We start from the raw sequence: 16,364 nt of genomic DNA, 5'->3' as shown, positions 1-16,364 counted from the left end.
TTTGAAAAGGTGGAATTTCACAGTATGAAAGAACAAGACAGATTAATGCTCTAGAAGCTCCAGTCTCTATTCTCTTTGATTTACTCCACAGCATCAGAAAGCAAATAATACTAACCTATATATAAAAATATATATTAGCTATAGTATTGGGGTACTAGCCTGGATAAGCTTCCTTCTGAATTTTAGGTGTTACCTTCATTTGATTCAAGTAATCCAGATGAATATAGGGGAAGGTGTTTTCACACAAGTCATCCCACTGAGTTAAATATAACTCCATTAAAAACACCACATTTTGTGTAATGAAAATGAGACCTTTTTTAAAATCTTATTTTTCTGGACAGAATAATTTTACATAGCACTTTGCACTCCAAATATATTTTTTTATTATTTTATAAATAAATTTTATTTCAACAAGCGTAAACTCAGTGTCAGTATTATGCTACTTACTGATAGTCTAAAGATAGTGTGTTTGCAAAAGCAAATAAAATCAGCTGTATGACCATGACCAAATGAGAATTTCCTTTCTCTTTCTAAATGAAAACTAATTTCACTGTACACTCAGATGATACCTTATTTTACTCTTCTAAATAAAGCTGTTCTACTGATTTTATTTGGCTTTTCTAGTCCATTTCATTCATATCTCTTTATATATGCTTTTTAAAAAAGAAGTAGTATTTATTATGAACAAGATGTAGAATGATTCAGTAACTTCATTAAAGATCCCATATACCACATCTTTAAGTAATTGTCCAAATACAACAATAAAATTAATTGCTGCCACTGAAACTAAACTTCTTGTCATTAAAAATCTGATGTCTAACAAATTGCCTGTTCACATGTCAGTAGCGATCCAAACCCTCGGGCTGACACTGAAACACATCTAGCAGCGAAATTGGTACAGGTACCCTGCGATTCAGAAGCAGCAGCTATAACCAAATTAAGATACCGAGACTGTGTACTTTGCTAAAAGGTGGTTGAGTACAATCTAAATGTGGATTCATGACAATTCCAAACCAAACTCACCTGAAAGTTGGAAAATGCAGAACAGTGTTCAAGGATGCTGAGGAAGTTAATTGAGCACTGAATTTCCACATTTATCAGGGAAAACACTTGTTCTCTGGAGCACTAACACTTGCAGTAAGAGTATTTAATTGACCTTGCAATCAGGTTATGCCAATACGACGACTAAACATCACTGCAGAACATGTTTCTAGGAAGACACTAATGGTGAAATCCAGAAAAAGACTGTGTGATAAAGGGGAAAAAATACATATTCTGGGTATAAACTAATTTGTGTGGGGGGGGGTGGAATATTTTTTCACAGTATGATTACACAAGACACCCCTCTTCTCTGCACCCCTTCCTGAATTCCTGCATGAGCTGCTAGAAAACTTCTAAATGAATGTTTGCTTCTCCTTCTCATATAGATGGATGGGGAACCAGTGGGTGAGGAATTTAGAAGATAGAATCTTTCCTCTGCTAACCCACAAAAATAGCAGCCAGTTATAAAGGGACGGTAATTTGCTTTAGTATTTGCTTCACAGAGATTAGACTGGGGAGCAAGTGTTCAGAGTTCAGCGTTCACAGTCATCCAATTAAAGAACAAATAAACATACCCAATTTTGCTTATATTGTACTGTTATAACCAGATATATTAAAAGACATTTCAACACATACTGAAAGTCCTTTTAAAGGAATCATTATGTGTCAATTGACCTGGAACCTGCATTAGCGCTCAAAAATAAAGTCTTTCAAAATTAAGTTCCTGGCTCCTTTGCCATACCTACAACCTTCTCCTTTTTACTTCTAGCTCCTGTGTCTGTGTTAGTGCAGAACTTTAGCAGTTTGCTTAGACATAACCCCCAGCAAAGGATTTATCAATAACAATATAGAAATAATTTTCCAAATGCATACTTGCAATAAGATTTTTGGGGTGCACATGCAAACAATGTTTGACAAAGCCACCAACTTTTGCATTTGAAGATGCAAATGCACCTAATGATAACCAGTATGGAAGGTTCCAGGTGAAAGCAGTTTCCTTATTTTGCTGAGGCACTTTACATAGACATTTGCAATTGATGGGTATTTTGGAGGCAAAATCACTTCTGAAACCATAACAGATTCCCAGTTAAGTGTGAAATATGTTCGATATTTCTAAGTGTTTCTGACAGAAAAAACTGCTCACCTTCTTTCATTGTCTGTTTCTCTTGATGTATTGAGAAGCCAGGTGTGCTAACCTACTAATTATTATTTCAGGCCAAACCACTAATAATTCAGTGGGTGAGATATCTATACAGGTGGATGTCTCTACACATCCTGGAACTGGTGAGCATAAAGTCATTGTGAAAGGTAAGTTTCAAATAGCTAGTTTTAAAAAGAAAGCAACAACAAAATCCAAAACCCTCAAGTACCACATCTTAAGTAAAACATACCAACAATGAAATAACAAATATTAAGTATTACACTACTTGTAAAGCCTCAGGTGATTAGGATCATACTTTTTCCTTGCTCAACATCAGTAGATGTTATGATTATGCAGGTAAGTACTATCTGTACTTCTCTGTGTGGACAGTTAATGAAGTGATGGAGTCATAAATTCAAACATTACAAATTACACTTCTGAATTGCTTGCATATAATATAATTTTCCAAAATCTGTAACAAAGCTATATGGTGAATGACTGCACCAAGATTTTAAAAGTTCCATTTTTAAGAAAATATCTGTTCTGCACAACCTGGAATTCCAGAGGAAACCCAGTGTCATTTACATTAGTATAAGCTGATTCTTTAATTACAGCAAAGTTAGCAGACAAAAGAGCTGTTAATGGAAAGCTTTTGTAAAATATATGTTTATATTTTCTACTGTTGTAACTGAAAGTAGTCAGACATCCTATTTGGCAGAAAACAGGGAAAGCTCCTCCTAGGCTTAACTGGTATCGTTATCCTGTAGGGAAGTTCTCAGGTCACCTTTCATTGGCTATACAAAGTCATACTGGATAATTAACTGGAGCTTTTCTAATGGACTTTTATTTAACTTCATTTGTTTTATTTCTTTACAGTTGTAGCAATTAATAATCTAAACTGGCAAACAACAGCTATGTTCCGGCCATTTGTGGAAGTTTGCATATTAGGTCCTAACCTAAGTGACAAGAAGAGGAAACACGGAACCAAGACAAAGAGCAACACCTGGTCACCAAAATACAACGAAACTTTCCAATTGTAAGTATTTTTTGTCTGTTAATTGCATAATTTAGGCAGTTTTTGTTAGAATTTCTTGCAGTTAAACTGGTAAAAACATAAAAGAACCATCCCAAAGCCACTATACACATTGGAGTCTGTAGATGTAGACACCACTTCAAAATTATTTAGTAAGTTGTATCTTTGTTTTATATGAAGATAAATGACAACCACTAAGCTTTCAGTCTTACAAAAGACGTAAAATGTACAATTCATTTCCCTATACAGGAATGACTTCATATACCTAGAAAATCTATTTGCCCAAATAGTTATCTGAACTGAAGCATTAATTGTGACTGCTAAATACCTGGGCCTTTATAACTGTTGAGATATTTAGATATGTAAAGGGTTGTGCAAGTGCTAATCCTATTATTTATCTCTTCTATAAATCCTTCTATTTATCTCTATCTATTCTCTCTCTATTTAATCCTTAAAGCAATAAGAAATTTTAACCTAACTTGGAGTTTCAGATTCAGTACTTCTCAACAGTATGTCTCATCTGTTTACTCCTCCTCCCCTTTTCCTAACTGAGACCAATTCATTTTCCCCCCTTACCCCCCAGACCTGTCTAGGACAGAGTTCACTTTCTCAGTGTCTGACCACAGAGCTCCTTTTGAGGCTCTGCTAGTGATTTTTATTTTTTGCAAGTGGTTTAAATATGTGGTTATGATAGTTGTGGAACTAGTTGAACATTTCAGCTACTTTCTAGGGGAAGGTAACTATTTCAGATATTGAGGGAATGATCAGTTCTCTGTCTCTGTTCAGGTCAGCGGGAACAGAGGCTACATCATCAGTAGCACCTGAAAGATTAACTGTGTAGGAGGTTAAAAATAAACAATACTCTGTCATAACAAAATGGAACTACAGAAGTTAAATTACCACTATCGCTTTAATTTTTACAAGATTTCTAGACTACATTCATTCCCTAGGGGAATTAAACTGAACTCCTTGTTCTAAATTCATATTTTTAATCCATGCAGCATTTTGAGTAATGAAGATAAGCCAGGAGCCTACGAACTTCACCTCTCAGTGAAAGATTACTGCTTTGCTAGGGAAGATCGCATTATAGGAATGACAGTTATTCAGCTGCAAAACATAGCAGAGAAAGGTAGCTGTTCATCTTGGTACCCCTTGTTGAGAAACATCTCTGTAGATGAAACTGGGTTAACAATTCTTAGAATACTTTCTCAGAGGACCAATGATGAAGTTGCTAAAGAATTTGTAAGACTTAAATCAGAAACAAGATCTGCTGAAGAAATGGCCTAAAATACCCAAGTAATGCAAGTTTGTCACCTCCAAGAACATAGATAAAATGCTGTTGTCCAAATAGTGCATGCATGTGCAATTCTGTGGGAATGTTTAACTATGTTTTCAGTGTTTGCCAGTACTTATGTACTATATCTGCCAGGTATGTCAAGGAGCTGTATAACTTTTATACATATTTTGGTCTTTGGTAAAGTAATTGTTCCAATAAAGTGCCAAAACTAAGATTAAGAGTAAATGTCTCATCATATCTTTTAAAATGTTGATTTCACCTCATCACAATTTCTTGATTTTTTTAACATTAATAAATAATTAGCTTTTTTAATTGATTAATAGGTTGTCTGTTAAACTGCTGTGCTGCTTATTCTAAATTAAGTTACCACCCTTATTATTACTTTAAAAAATATGTACCTACTTTTCTTCAAACTATCATTTTATGCAAGCCTCATTTTAGGTATCTTACTGACAACTTTTTCTATCATATACTACAGATGCAGTTACTTATAGAAAGTGTTTGTAATTTTATAATTACCGATATAAAAGTAATGATTTTTGCATAAAAACTGAAAAAGGATGGAAATATTTTATGCTAATCTTTTTCCAACCTTTCATAAATATCACTGTGAAGAAATGCTGTTAAAGCAAGTTCTCAAGAAGCTGTGCTTATCAGAGTTTGTTACTGATGTTTGATATCTTGAGATAACTTTGTTCTTCAAAACTGCCAAGGTTATATCATATTTGTATTAACAGAGTAAGTCAGTATCTGTAGAAAAAGACTGCCATACAGTACGGTATATGTGCTTTTAAAAAAAAATCATTTTTTAAATGATATGGTACTGTACAAGGGTTAGTAGTTGGGAATATGTAATGCCGGTTTGTGGTTTGTTTCTAGAAATTGTTTATGAAAAGAAAAGATGCTGTTAGCATTTTCACTCAGATTTATTAATGTTGCTTTACATACTTAGCTGTAACATCAGTTAAGTCTTTATTTCTTTATTTTTTTAGAAAAGTTCAACAGTTTGTACTTACGCAACATTACTATGTATTGCACTAAAGCAAACTCCATGTCCTGTAAATATATTTAGTGAGAAATTGTAAAATAAAGCCTGAAGAAACTGCTTTCTAGTTTCATCATTTGATATTATTTACATACCTGTAGGTTTTAAGTGCACGTGAAGGCCATGCAGTAGGCTTACAATATAGCTTTGTAATATATCAAAGTGCGATTTCCAGTGTCTAGCATCTGGCTCTTTTATAAGCATCAGATTTGGTAAGTCAGTGTCCTAAAAAACTAGAATAAATGAGGCATATATATAGTATAATGTTCTGTAATAGTATGTGTTTGTCATTGGTTTTGGTTACAAATGTCTCTAATAACAGAGGTTGAAGTTTTCAGCTTTGCTTAGGGGGAAAAATAAATAAGGGGAAGGGAAGACATATAGCTAGTATGTTGATGCCAGTCTTTTAAAAATATAGTATGTGAGTCCACATAGATAAACCAGATTCTCTCCAGGATAGCTTTTTGTGAGAGATTTAAATGAGATTTTAAGGATGTCTTTCAACACCCCAATCCGCTTGCTCAAATACTAAAAAGTAGATTTGCTGTAAGTATATTTAGACATTTAGAGAAGATCTGCACAGCCTTTACAGAGTTAACAGTACTTCCACTAAGATCATAGCAGAGGAAATAGGACACAAGTTAATTTATTATTGTATATCCTGCTGATAGTGATGCATTGCAGAAAACATTACGGCAGAGGGAGATTTTGATAGGTATTTATGGGTTGTCTGTAATTGCAAATACTTGCAAAACTCTCCCAAGGATTTAGAGACCCAAAAATCAGTCTTGAAACTAATGCAAATCTTTAATGTTTCAGATGTATTTGGTGTGTTGTGGCATACTTAAAAGTAAAAATTGAGGTGTAACTCCAGTAATTTCAAAAAAAGCAAAGAGGATTTTCTGAGTCAGTACTATACTGCCTCCTGATAAATTTCTGTTTGTATGTGCAAGTCATACTGCTTCCTAACTGTATTTCTACAAGGCATAGCCCAAAGTGTCTACAGTGGATGACACTTAAAACACAGAATTATTAACAGTTACCAAGATGTAATGTAAGAAAACATTAGCAGACTTTGTCTCAAATTAAAAGAGGAATAATCAAGAGATGAGGTTATTCCTGCAATATAGAACATTATTGTGGAAAAATGTAAAGAGAATTCCACAATAAATAATTCATGGCTCTGAAATAAAACAGAAAGTTTGGGGTAAACAGCTTCTCATTTTTTATTTGGAGCACTTTTATTATATTATTCTGTAGCTGTTCATTCTACTGCAAACGTGTAATGTATCCACCACCCATTGAATTATTTATCTCTGAGATTCACCCATAAAGGAATAATAACTGAACTTGTCAAGGGAAGACAATTACCGCTCTTAGTGTGTCCCTCAGTTGCATGCACTAGAAGAATCAGACAATGTGGTAAAGCAAACCCTTATAATGTACAGCTTCAAACAGTACTCTGTAATGTTCCACTATTTTTAACAGAGAAGTATTTACTTTCTGCATCAAAATTTGTCATGTGGAAGATGAAAGGAAAACGTGTTAACTCTGCATCACAGGACTGTTTTAAACATTGTTATGAATCAAAATGCAAGTATATGGAAAGGTGTAGCACAAGTAAGGTAAACTCAAACATTTCACGTGGTAAACATGATCGATACAGAAAAGGTTTCAGTGCTATTTTAAAGCTGTTATGCAAACTGAGAAAAAGATGTTAGGTATCAAATCTGTGCAACAGGAGAATAAAATGCAGACATTTCAAACTGCAGATTTTGGTAGATGATACTCTAGCATATTTAAGCCAAGAAAAGCAGTATTTTCCCTGAGCAAGGGAAATCTGACTTGAACTTTTGGAGTCAACATCAACAAGAGTCTCTGGACAACATATACACTGTGTGTACAGGGCAACTCCGTAAGAAAAACTATCAATTGGTATGGAAAACATTCCAACTAGTGTCAAATAGGAAAGAATATCTTTACATCTGACAGATTAGCAGCAGAACTACTTGAGAAGCTTACAGAAGAAAAATAATGAAACAATAACTTTCATTTTCTGTTCCTCTATTTTACTAGCTTTCATTGATATTCTCATGCTAATTACTGTAGAAATCAAATTTGTAGGCAAACTCTGAAACCAGAAGAATAATTTACCAATCTAGTCTGAATTAAATACCCATTTCTTACACATCCCTAGAAAACTTCAGAAAAAGAGCTGAACAAATATGGGGAAAACATTAAACTATTGTATTCAATTCAGCTAGCAGATATAAAATTAAAATAAATGATTCACTGTTATTTGTAAAATACAGCTGGGCAACTGTTGCAAAGTATTCAGATGTTTATACATGCTTATTTTGATGGTATTTTTGTATCATTTGTGATTGCCTTTTGGCATCACATTTATGTGATTGGCTAGTACTACCAAAAATTCATAAAATGAATTTTCAGGAAAAAGTCTACATTATTTTAGAAATTATAAAAGAAAGGAGACAAACATTAGATTGTGACTAATGAGCAGAACTGGGATATATCAAAAGATGTCACTGTAAGTATGTGTTGAACCAAAGAAAAATTAAAGCATGTATCTGGAGAACATCTGCTTCTCTTTTGTGTGCTACTCTGAGTGAATGCATATACACGCTACAGAGTATGGATCAATTTGTAAATGATGAATCTATAAAACCTAATTTGAAGACAAACCCAACTGAGAAAAAAATCGGCAAAAGGATCTTCTCAAACAGATTCTACAGCTGAAAATCAGCTCACGTAAACAAACTGTTCCTAAGCGACTCATGGCCTATGACCATTTTTCTGTGAGAAGTCAGGTGCAATTTGAAAGACCACAGCAATCAAACCTGGAAGCCATCCATGTGAATTTAGGTAAATAAATTAATCACTGCAGAATATGACACAAGTGGACATACTGTAAAGTTTGTAGTGAAAGCCATTAAAATGTCATTGGTTAATTTTCAACTATATAAAGATAATTAGAAACATTAATCCAAGGAAAGAAGCCTGTTCTTTAATATTTTTCTGTTACTCATTTTCATTACAGTACTGACAGTGCAGTAGTAGAGTACAGTAGAGTCCCAGGATCCATCTGCATTCACTTGGGATCTCACATAACACCTATTTCTCTAGTTTTTCACAACCGTATTAGGAGTTTTAGACAAAGAGGACAACCCAGAAAGCACTATGGGCCATTGAACCAGTTTACTGAGTGGTTCACAGCTCCAGTCTGTAAACTGGGCTTACACTCTTGTTTCCCTATATATGTAAGGGATAAAAAATACTTGCATTGGTAAGCACCATGGACTTTAACAGAGCGTACTCAGGCAAAAATCAGAGATCTGTATCTTCACTTGCCCTAGATATATAAGAGCTTGCTGACAGTTACTGCTCTTGCTTCACTGCAGTTCCTCTGATAGTTACTGAGGCAGCTCTAACTTTCAGCCCTTTGAAGTCTAAGAAGCCCCACACATTTTGTTTGGTAACTTTTACCTTTTTAAGCAGGAGGTTTTATTGTTGCTGAGTGATGGCAGTTGACTGCAATGTGAGTTAAGCCTCCAGGCCTGAGGTCATGACACTAAGAAAACAAATGACAATTACTGACTAGCAGAATCAAAAAATGAAAAGGAATTGAGAAAATACGCACTGAACAGGGGACCGCTAATGGAAAACTACAGTGTAGTGATCACACACCCCTCCTCTAGATAACAGTCCTCTAGATTTCTTTGAGTAGAGAAGGCACTGTGCATTACATACACAAAACCTGCTAGCTTGATTTTAGTTTACAACATATGGCAGGGCTTTGTCCATAAAACTACACAGAGTTTGTGTGTGTAATGCATTACACAGCAGACATACGTAAATAGCACTACATGCAAGTGAACTGGATACACAGAATAGCTGCACTGTTACGTTTTAAAAGTCTTAGTGACTAAAACTTTAACACTTGAAAGATACATAAAAAAAGAAACAGAAACACAAGCCATGACCTTGCCTTGCTTTTACAATTGAAGTGACACAGTATGGATGCTTTGAATGAATAGCTGTGATCATTGTTCTTCGGGTAGAAGAAAAGACCTTGGAAGACAAGGAGGTAGTTGCTGAGAAAGGAATCTCAGCAGGGGGGTGGCAGGAAGAGAAGACTGCTTTACAGATGAAGGGTAAAATGGCATGAATATTTGGATATTTTACAGAGATAAGAAAGGAAAACATAATCAGCTTCATAACATAATCAGCCAGTGAAGTATCTTTTTACATACCCACCTTCACTGTGTTTTCCCAAATGTATGGGGATGACACTCAGAGGAAAAGATGACGGAGAAGAGAGGGATGGATGCAGAAGAGGGCTGACAGGCAGACCAGCCACAGATTGCATTCCTTAACTCACAGCAGAACCAGAAGACACTAGGTGTGACTTTGATATTACAGACAGAAAGGTAGACCTGCCTCTGTATTTTTGTCATGTTCTAGTCTAGTCCAAGAGTTACTTCTGTTGATTGTGATTTCAGTGGAGGTGCAAGACAGAATTCGATCCCTGAGAGGGTCTCCTCACTCCTTTTGTGCTAAGTGGAGTCTGAATACAGGAGTTCTGCATTTCATTACCTTCTATTACAAAAAGATAAACGTGTTCCTAGCCTGAAGGCCATCACAAAAAAGTTAAAGCTAAAGAGTCTGCAGAGATTATTTCCCTGGATAATATATATCCAAGACACTAAAGCATTATCTAGGTAAAATATTCTCTTGAGGAGCTTGAGAAACAATAGCAATTTGCATTTAATGATGCGTCAATGTATCAACATGCTAATTTGCACCTAGGTGACAGTATCAATTCAATATACCCTTAAAAATGCTACCCTCTTTTCCTATCTAATTTGTGAGAAACTCACGTGCCAGACTGAGTTTCCTCAGCACAATGACCACTATGAAATTAGGTCAAGTCCCTCATTCTCCCCTACTCAGCTTGACATTAGAGACAAAACATTACAGGAGCCACTGAAGTGAGCTGGAGTCAGTAGCAGCAGTGAACTTAACTCCTATCAAATATGCTCTATAATGTTCAATGGCCCATATAATTGCAGCACACCATCTCTCTGCTGCAGAGAATTTCATTTCTCATCAGGGAGAAATTCCACAGCAGAAAAAGCAGAAACCAGGAATACTGTTTACATTTAACATTTGTCTACTGTATTGGTTGGAAACAATGAAGAGTACAACTCTGAATGGATATCCTTCACTGTCACACAGACAATAAGCAAAGGTTAAATACAGAATTTATTGCAGGAATTGAATGTCTTTTCTATTTACAAAGCGCTTATAAACAGCTTGCAATTTTGGCAAATGCTATTAATTAGACTGGCTGGCTAAATAATCTGTGAGAAGGGGGTTAAACCCTTGTTAAATGCTACAAGTCAGGTATTGAGGCTAGCACCAACTTGGAGAGATCTGGGTGGATGCAATGGCTAGAATCAGCTTATTGAAACACAGAACTGGTTTAAAATCCAGCATGTCATACATTGTTTCTATTAGCAGGCACAATTAACTAGAATACTTACAGAACATCCCTCTTTATGCAGAGAGCAAAGTGAGCATATTAGAAAACATAACTTGCCAAACAGGAGGCAAGCTTGGAAGATCATTATTTACAGTACCAGTTTGCATCTGGATGACAGTATCAAATAAAACATCACTGAAAAAAGAGAGATATACAAAAACCAAAAGATACATTGCAATAAAACAGAGAAGGAAGGGCAGAACTGAAAGAAAAGGGCCTTTCTGTGTAAAAAAAGACTGCACAATTCTAAATCAGGCCTGTCAACTAGAGAGTCCTTTGAGACTTTCACACTGCAAATTATTTAGACAACTGACAGACAGAGGATAATTAGCAGATTTCTATGTACCAAGGTGACTGTGACTAACCGTAAGAAAGGAAAAAACAAAAAACTCCTCAGATTATGTTGTGAAGGAGGTCCAGCAAGAGGAATAAGGTTCTGGATCCATTGTGAGATTCTGTAAGAACAAATCTGATTAGATATATATCAAGTATCAAATATATTTTCAGTACTCCTTAGGCTAATATTTGACAGGAAAGTGGTACAAAAGCCTTTTCCCATTCTTTCTGCCCACACCCCATGCACATAAAAGGTTTTTTGTCAGGGCGCTATTTGAACAGAAATTAGAGACAGCTATTGAACTCAGTGGAAACAAACACAGCAGAGCACCCTTTACTATGTAAAATTATAGTCAGACAATGCCATAGTATCAGAAAAATAAGGAAAATTGTGAGGGAGGAGGGGAGTGGGACAGGATAACACCAAAACCACAAAACCATTAACACAAGCTGGACTCTGCCTAGACAGAACTAAAAGCATACAGCGTGAGTGAAGAGACCTGTTAAACACTGCAGGAGTGCTGGGTCGCTTACGTAGTTTTAAGTTTATGGGATTTTCAACCTGGGAATCCAAATGATTGTGCCTTTGCTTCTGGGCCTGCGTGAGGCACAGTTCTTAATTTATTTTATCTTTCCATCAATACTGTACCACAGAACACATTCTAGCTGTTGAGACTATTGCATAGCAGGGCTTTGTAGAATCCCAAAGATCTGAGTAATAACCAGTGTAGTATAGCAGTCCAGGAGCTTACTGGTGTGTTCTTTGTCTGAAACCCAAAACTAACTCTGTGTTTGGCCCACCCACTTCAATTAGAGAAAGGCAAGTTGGGAAAGGGCAATTTTTCTCCAATGTTAAAACTCCAACAGTTTAGGTTAATATCCACTCTACTTCAGTAGTACCCATGGAGCAATCATGATTAGGCAACCAGTTCCATAAGCACTGTGAACGTAAACTACCTGAACCAGAACCTATATTCCAAAAGGAACATATAAATGGATGCATAAACTCACACTGAGAAAGATAATCCTAATAACTACTACATTTAAAAGAAATCTTGGGAAGTTTTCAAGATACATTCCTAGTAAGGGTATTTGTCCATTTTTTGTCATTACTGTAGAAACCAACCCTGCAAATAATTCTGCATTATTTAAAGAACCACCAAAAAACGCGTATTTCAAAAGCAGCAATATTGATCCTGTACCAAAGCCTGCCTATAAGCACCTATTTTTCAAAACAGTCTAGTAAGAGCAGATTTACATTTTGCAAAATCAGGACCATTAAAACAAAAGAAAAAAAAACCCTTGATGAAATTAACATGGTGTTTGTCACCAGTACAATTACATTTACAAATGAGATTTACTGGAAGAAAGTATTATCAATGAGATTTGTAACCTCTACAATAGATGAATGAGCTCTGTAAAACTATTCTTGAGATAAGGGCATGATTGGTTGCTAAAAGATTCAAAAAGAAGAATCAGAATCCATAAAACTTGAAGGGCTGAAGTCACTTTGGCTGCTACCTTATCAGACCATTGTAAATATTCTTTTATATCACATTTTGGTATTGACATTTTATTAAAAGTAAACTTTATTTTATTTTGCCAAAGGAAGAGCATTATAATTATGAAAATGAAAGCTATTCCCATTTTTTAATGAAATATCATTAGAATATTTTTTTAATGTTGAATAAGATTACATTGATACTTAACAGACTCAGTACATAGAAAGCAATTCAATTTCACTGAATTGATTTTCTCCTTTGAAAGCCACCAGATTTCAGAATTTACCTTTTATTTTTTTTACCTCTGAGGCTGGATTTATATCTCACTGAAAACAACAGGAGTTGTTCCTGTTGAATTCAATGGACTTTGCACTTCTCCCTAAGAAAGAGATGTGCCAAACATGATGTTAGTACAAAAATGCATCCAGAGAATAAGATGATGTGCTGTCCCATGTGTAGATTAATTAACTTCCAGTCTCCATTACAGATGTGTACGTTGCTTTAACATGCAGCCTCGTTTTTTAATTCACATTTCGCAGTGGTATTATATGAACAAACTTCGTGATTAGGCCATCAGTGAGCCAAAGATTGCAAGTCAGGATTTCAAGAACAGTGAGTACCTCTCAGCATTCACCCTGTGCTGCTAGCCTATGCACAATCATATTATCTGAGGGAAGCAATGTCCCATCACAATTGTTCACACACAGAGAAACTGGGGGAGCGGGATTAAATTATTTGTTCAAACTGTAGAGGGCCAGTGACAGAATCAGAACTTAAATTCAGGCAGCCTTAGCTCCTGAATTTACTCTCTAACCATTGCACCTTGGTTTTTTCCTGAGGCACAATATGGAGTATGTCACTGTCTCTGTCTGTAATTATGGGTGTTTACTGTTTGATATGCTTCAATGATTATATTAGACCAAGTAGGAAGACTTCAACCAACCTTTCAAGCAAATTGGCCCTCTGGTAATTGTAGGTACTAAGTAAAAAAAAAAGCCCATGAATAATCTGACTCCTTGAAATTTTTAGAGGGAGATATCAATGAGAAAAATAAGTCCATTTTCACTGTAATGAGGGTCTCAATATTCAGAGACAAACAAATCATTAATTCACAATTTAAAAGTCATCACTGGAGAATATTTCATAATGTTTCTTTACCTAAATATCCAGTATTTGCTTTAAAAAAAAAAATAGACACAGCTTCTGAAGATCCAATATGACAACAGTCAGTGACAGCTATATTGCACAACTAACACCTTAAGACAAAATCCTATGGACCCTTTCTGCGTGATATGGCCTAATGGTTAATGTAATAAATATAACTCCTGGGATTTTGATTACAATGACAGCAAGAGAGCAAAAGCATGGGGAACTTGAGAACAGTTTACGCAGACTATTGAAGTGGAACACAAATATGCAGCTTAACCTAGGGCCTCATAGGTAGCTCTCAATGGAACCAGGAATGGAATCAGGAAACCACACAACTGAACAGGCACATCAATTAGATAAGTAAAATCTGAACCTCTTTGTCTCATTTCAGAACCTTCTACAACTGCCGCTTACAGCCAGTACCATTGCTAAAGAGAGTTAGTCATTTTCATGCAAAAACTAAAGTTACAATGCCATATACCTACAGACAATTATGATTTAAAATTTTTTCTTTGTTTTCAGCTGGTAAAGCTGCCCAAGATTTGACCATAATACAAGGACTGATAATAAGAAAAGACAGTGGGAATCAGGCATTAGTGCTGTTTAAAACCATGCAAATTATTTCTCTTTTTTACTGATTTTTCTCTTGACTCAATTCATATATGACCAGTCCATCTGTTTCTTTTCACTGTTCATTAGCAAGATACTAATGGAAATTCTACTTGAGTTTTCACCATTAAAAGCAGATAGCATTTATGTTTTCTGGAACACTAAATTTTTATTCCATAAAAAAAAATATATCACATAATTTGCAATTATTTGAATTTCTCTCATACAACTCAGAGAAGGTGTTTTGGTTTTTTTGAAAGAGGTTATTCAATAATTATATACCTTTTTCCAGCTAAAAACGCAAGAGCTACTGCTAGGAACTGAAAGGTGTTGCACCACCACAGCCATCAATAAACCCTGCAAGACAATTAGCAATTTTTCTGCTAAACTGCAAATACCAAGATTACACAAGTACTTCATATTTCACAGCCTCTCAAATACAATTAAAAATTCCCCTAATAAAACAAAAGAAGTAAATCTATACTCATGCCATAGTATTTTTTAAGGTTTTGATGTACACTTCACCTAGAAGTTACAGTCACAGAGCTCTACAGTGATTCCCCCAGGTATCTTAAAGGTGTCTAGCTGAAACACTCCTATGTAAAAACAAAAACTCATGACACCATAGGAACTGGGAGTTGTTCCCAGAAGCAAAATGGTTCAGAAATAAAATGTGGAATAATTTAAAAAAACCTATGAGGTTTTAGGTCATTTCACATATTGCTTCATTTGGCAAAATTCTAGTACTTCTATATGTGCTGTCTCTAGATGTCAAAATGGCAAGTCCAAAGCAAAAAAAAAAAAGAAAAAATCAAATATTCCAAAAAAAGGATGAGTATTTTTTACATTTAAGGAACTACTTAAATTCATTAAACTACAAGGGCAAATTGAGATCCAAATTTAAAATTCAAAGCTGTCAAGGTTTTAATTCAGACTTAGCATTCTGTCTAATCTATGATTATACTGAATTTTAAATTAAGTTACAGCTATGTAAAACACTTTCCCAGGAAACACTTTTCTAGGAAAAAGTAGTGAAGAACAAGTTATCTGCTTATATTTGTATTTCAGTAAAACATGTTTATGTTCATATATGCCACCTATTATCTATATTAAAATGTAAGTGGAAGTAGGTAAAGGTAGTCTCAAAACAGGTAAGGCACACTACAACGAAGGGAAACAGAAGCAGAGACAGGTGTCTAAGGTCACACAACAAATCCATGCCAGAATAAGGAATACAGCCAGGCTTCTGCATGCCAGTTCTATCATCTGCAGGTTATACGCTTCACAATTAGTTATTCTGCAGCATTATTCTAAATAACCAACCCAAGAACTCAAGAAATTGAGGGTTTTGCTTCATTGGCCTGTGACCATACTATTTGTGAACTATCACGCTGGAAATGTATGTATTTCTGGAAAATTAAGTCACATTTCTCCTGCAGCACAGTAGAAATACTGTGTAGTTATACACATGGTACTAATGCAGAAATGATGGAATCGCATATCATTAATAAGGTTAGCTGCAGTGCTAGCGACAAAAGTAATATGCAGAAAATATTGCTTTGTGTTGTGACAGAAAATCCCTATAAAAAGGAAGCTATTTTCTGGCATAAGTGAAAAACATTCACATCAAGTGCTTGGGTTTGGGTTT

The 16,364-nt window shown here is 35.2% G+C and overlaps 1 protein-coding gene across 7 annotated transcripts in view; it reads left to right on the top strand.

Annotated features, from left to right (window-relative positions):
• The window catches only part of UNC13C (unc-13 homolog C), a 257,718-nt gene extending 243,790 nt beyond the window's left edge, over positions 1 to 13,928 (top strand). For all 7 annotated transcript variants that reach the window (XM_080396569.1, XM_080396568.1, XM_080396566.1 and 4 more), the window contains 3 exons: positions 2,257 to 2,349; positions 3,059 to 3,218; positions 4,217 to 13,928. In XM_080396569.1, the coding sequence (XP_080252695.1) occupies positions 2,257 to 2,349; positions 3,059 to 3,218; positions 4,217 to 4,502 (539 nt within the window). In that variant the 3' untranslated portion in view covers positions 4,503 to 13,928. The remainder of the gene's footprint in view (positions 1 to 2,256; positions 2,350 to 3,058; positions 3,219 to 4,216) is intronic.
• The last annotated feature ends 2,436 nt before the right edge of the window (positions 13,929 to 16,364 follow it).

This window comes from Falco punctatus (assembly GCF_963210335.1).
Source record: "Falco punctatus genome assembly, chromosome: 7".
Classification (NCBI taxonomy): Eukaryota; Metazoa; Chordata; class Aves; order Falconiformes; family Falconidae; genus Falco; species Falco punctatus.
This window is presented reverse-complemented; position numbering and strand designations above follow the sequence as displayed.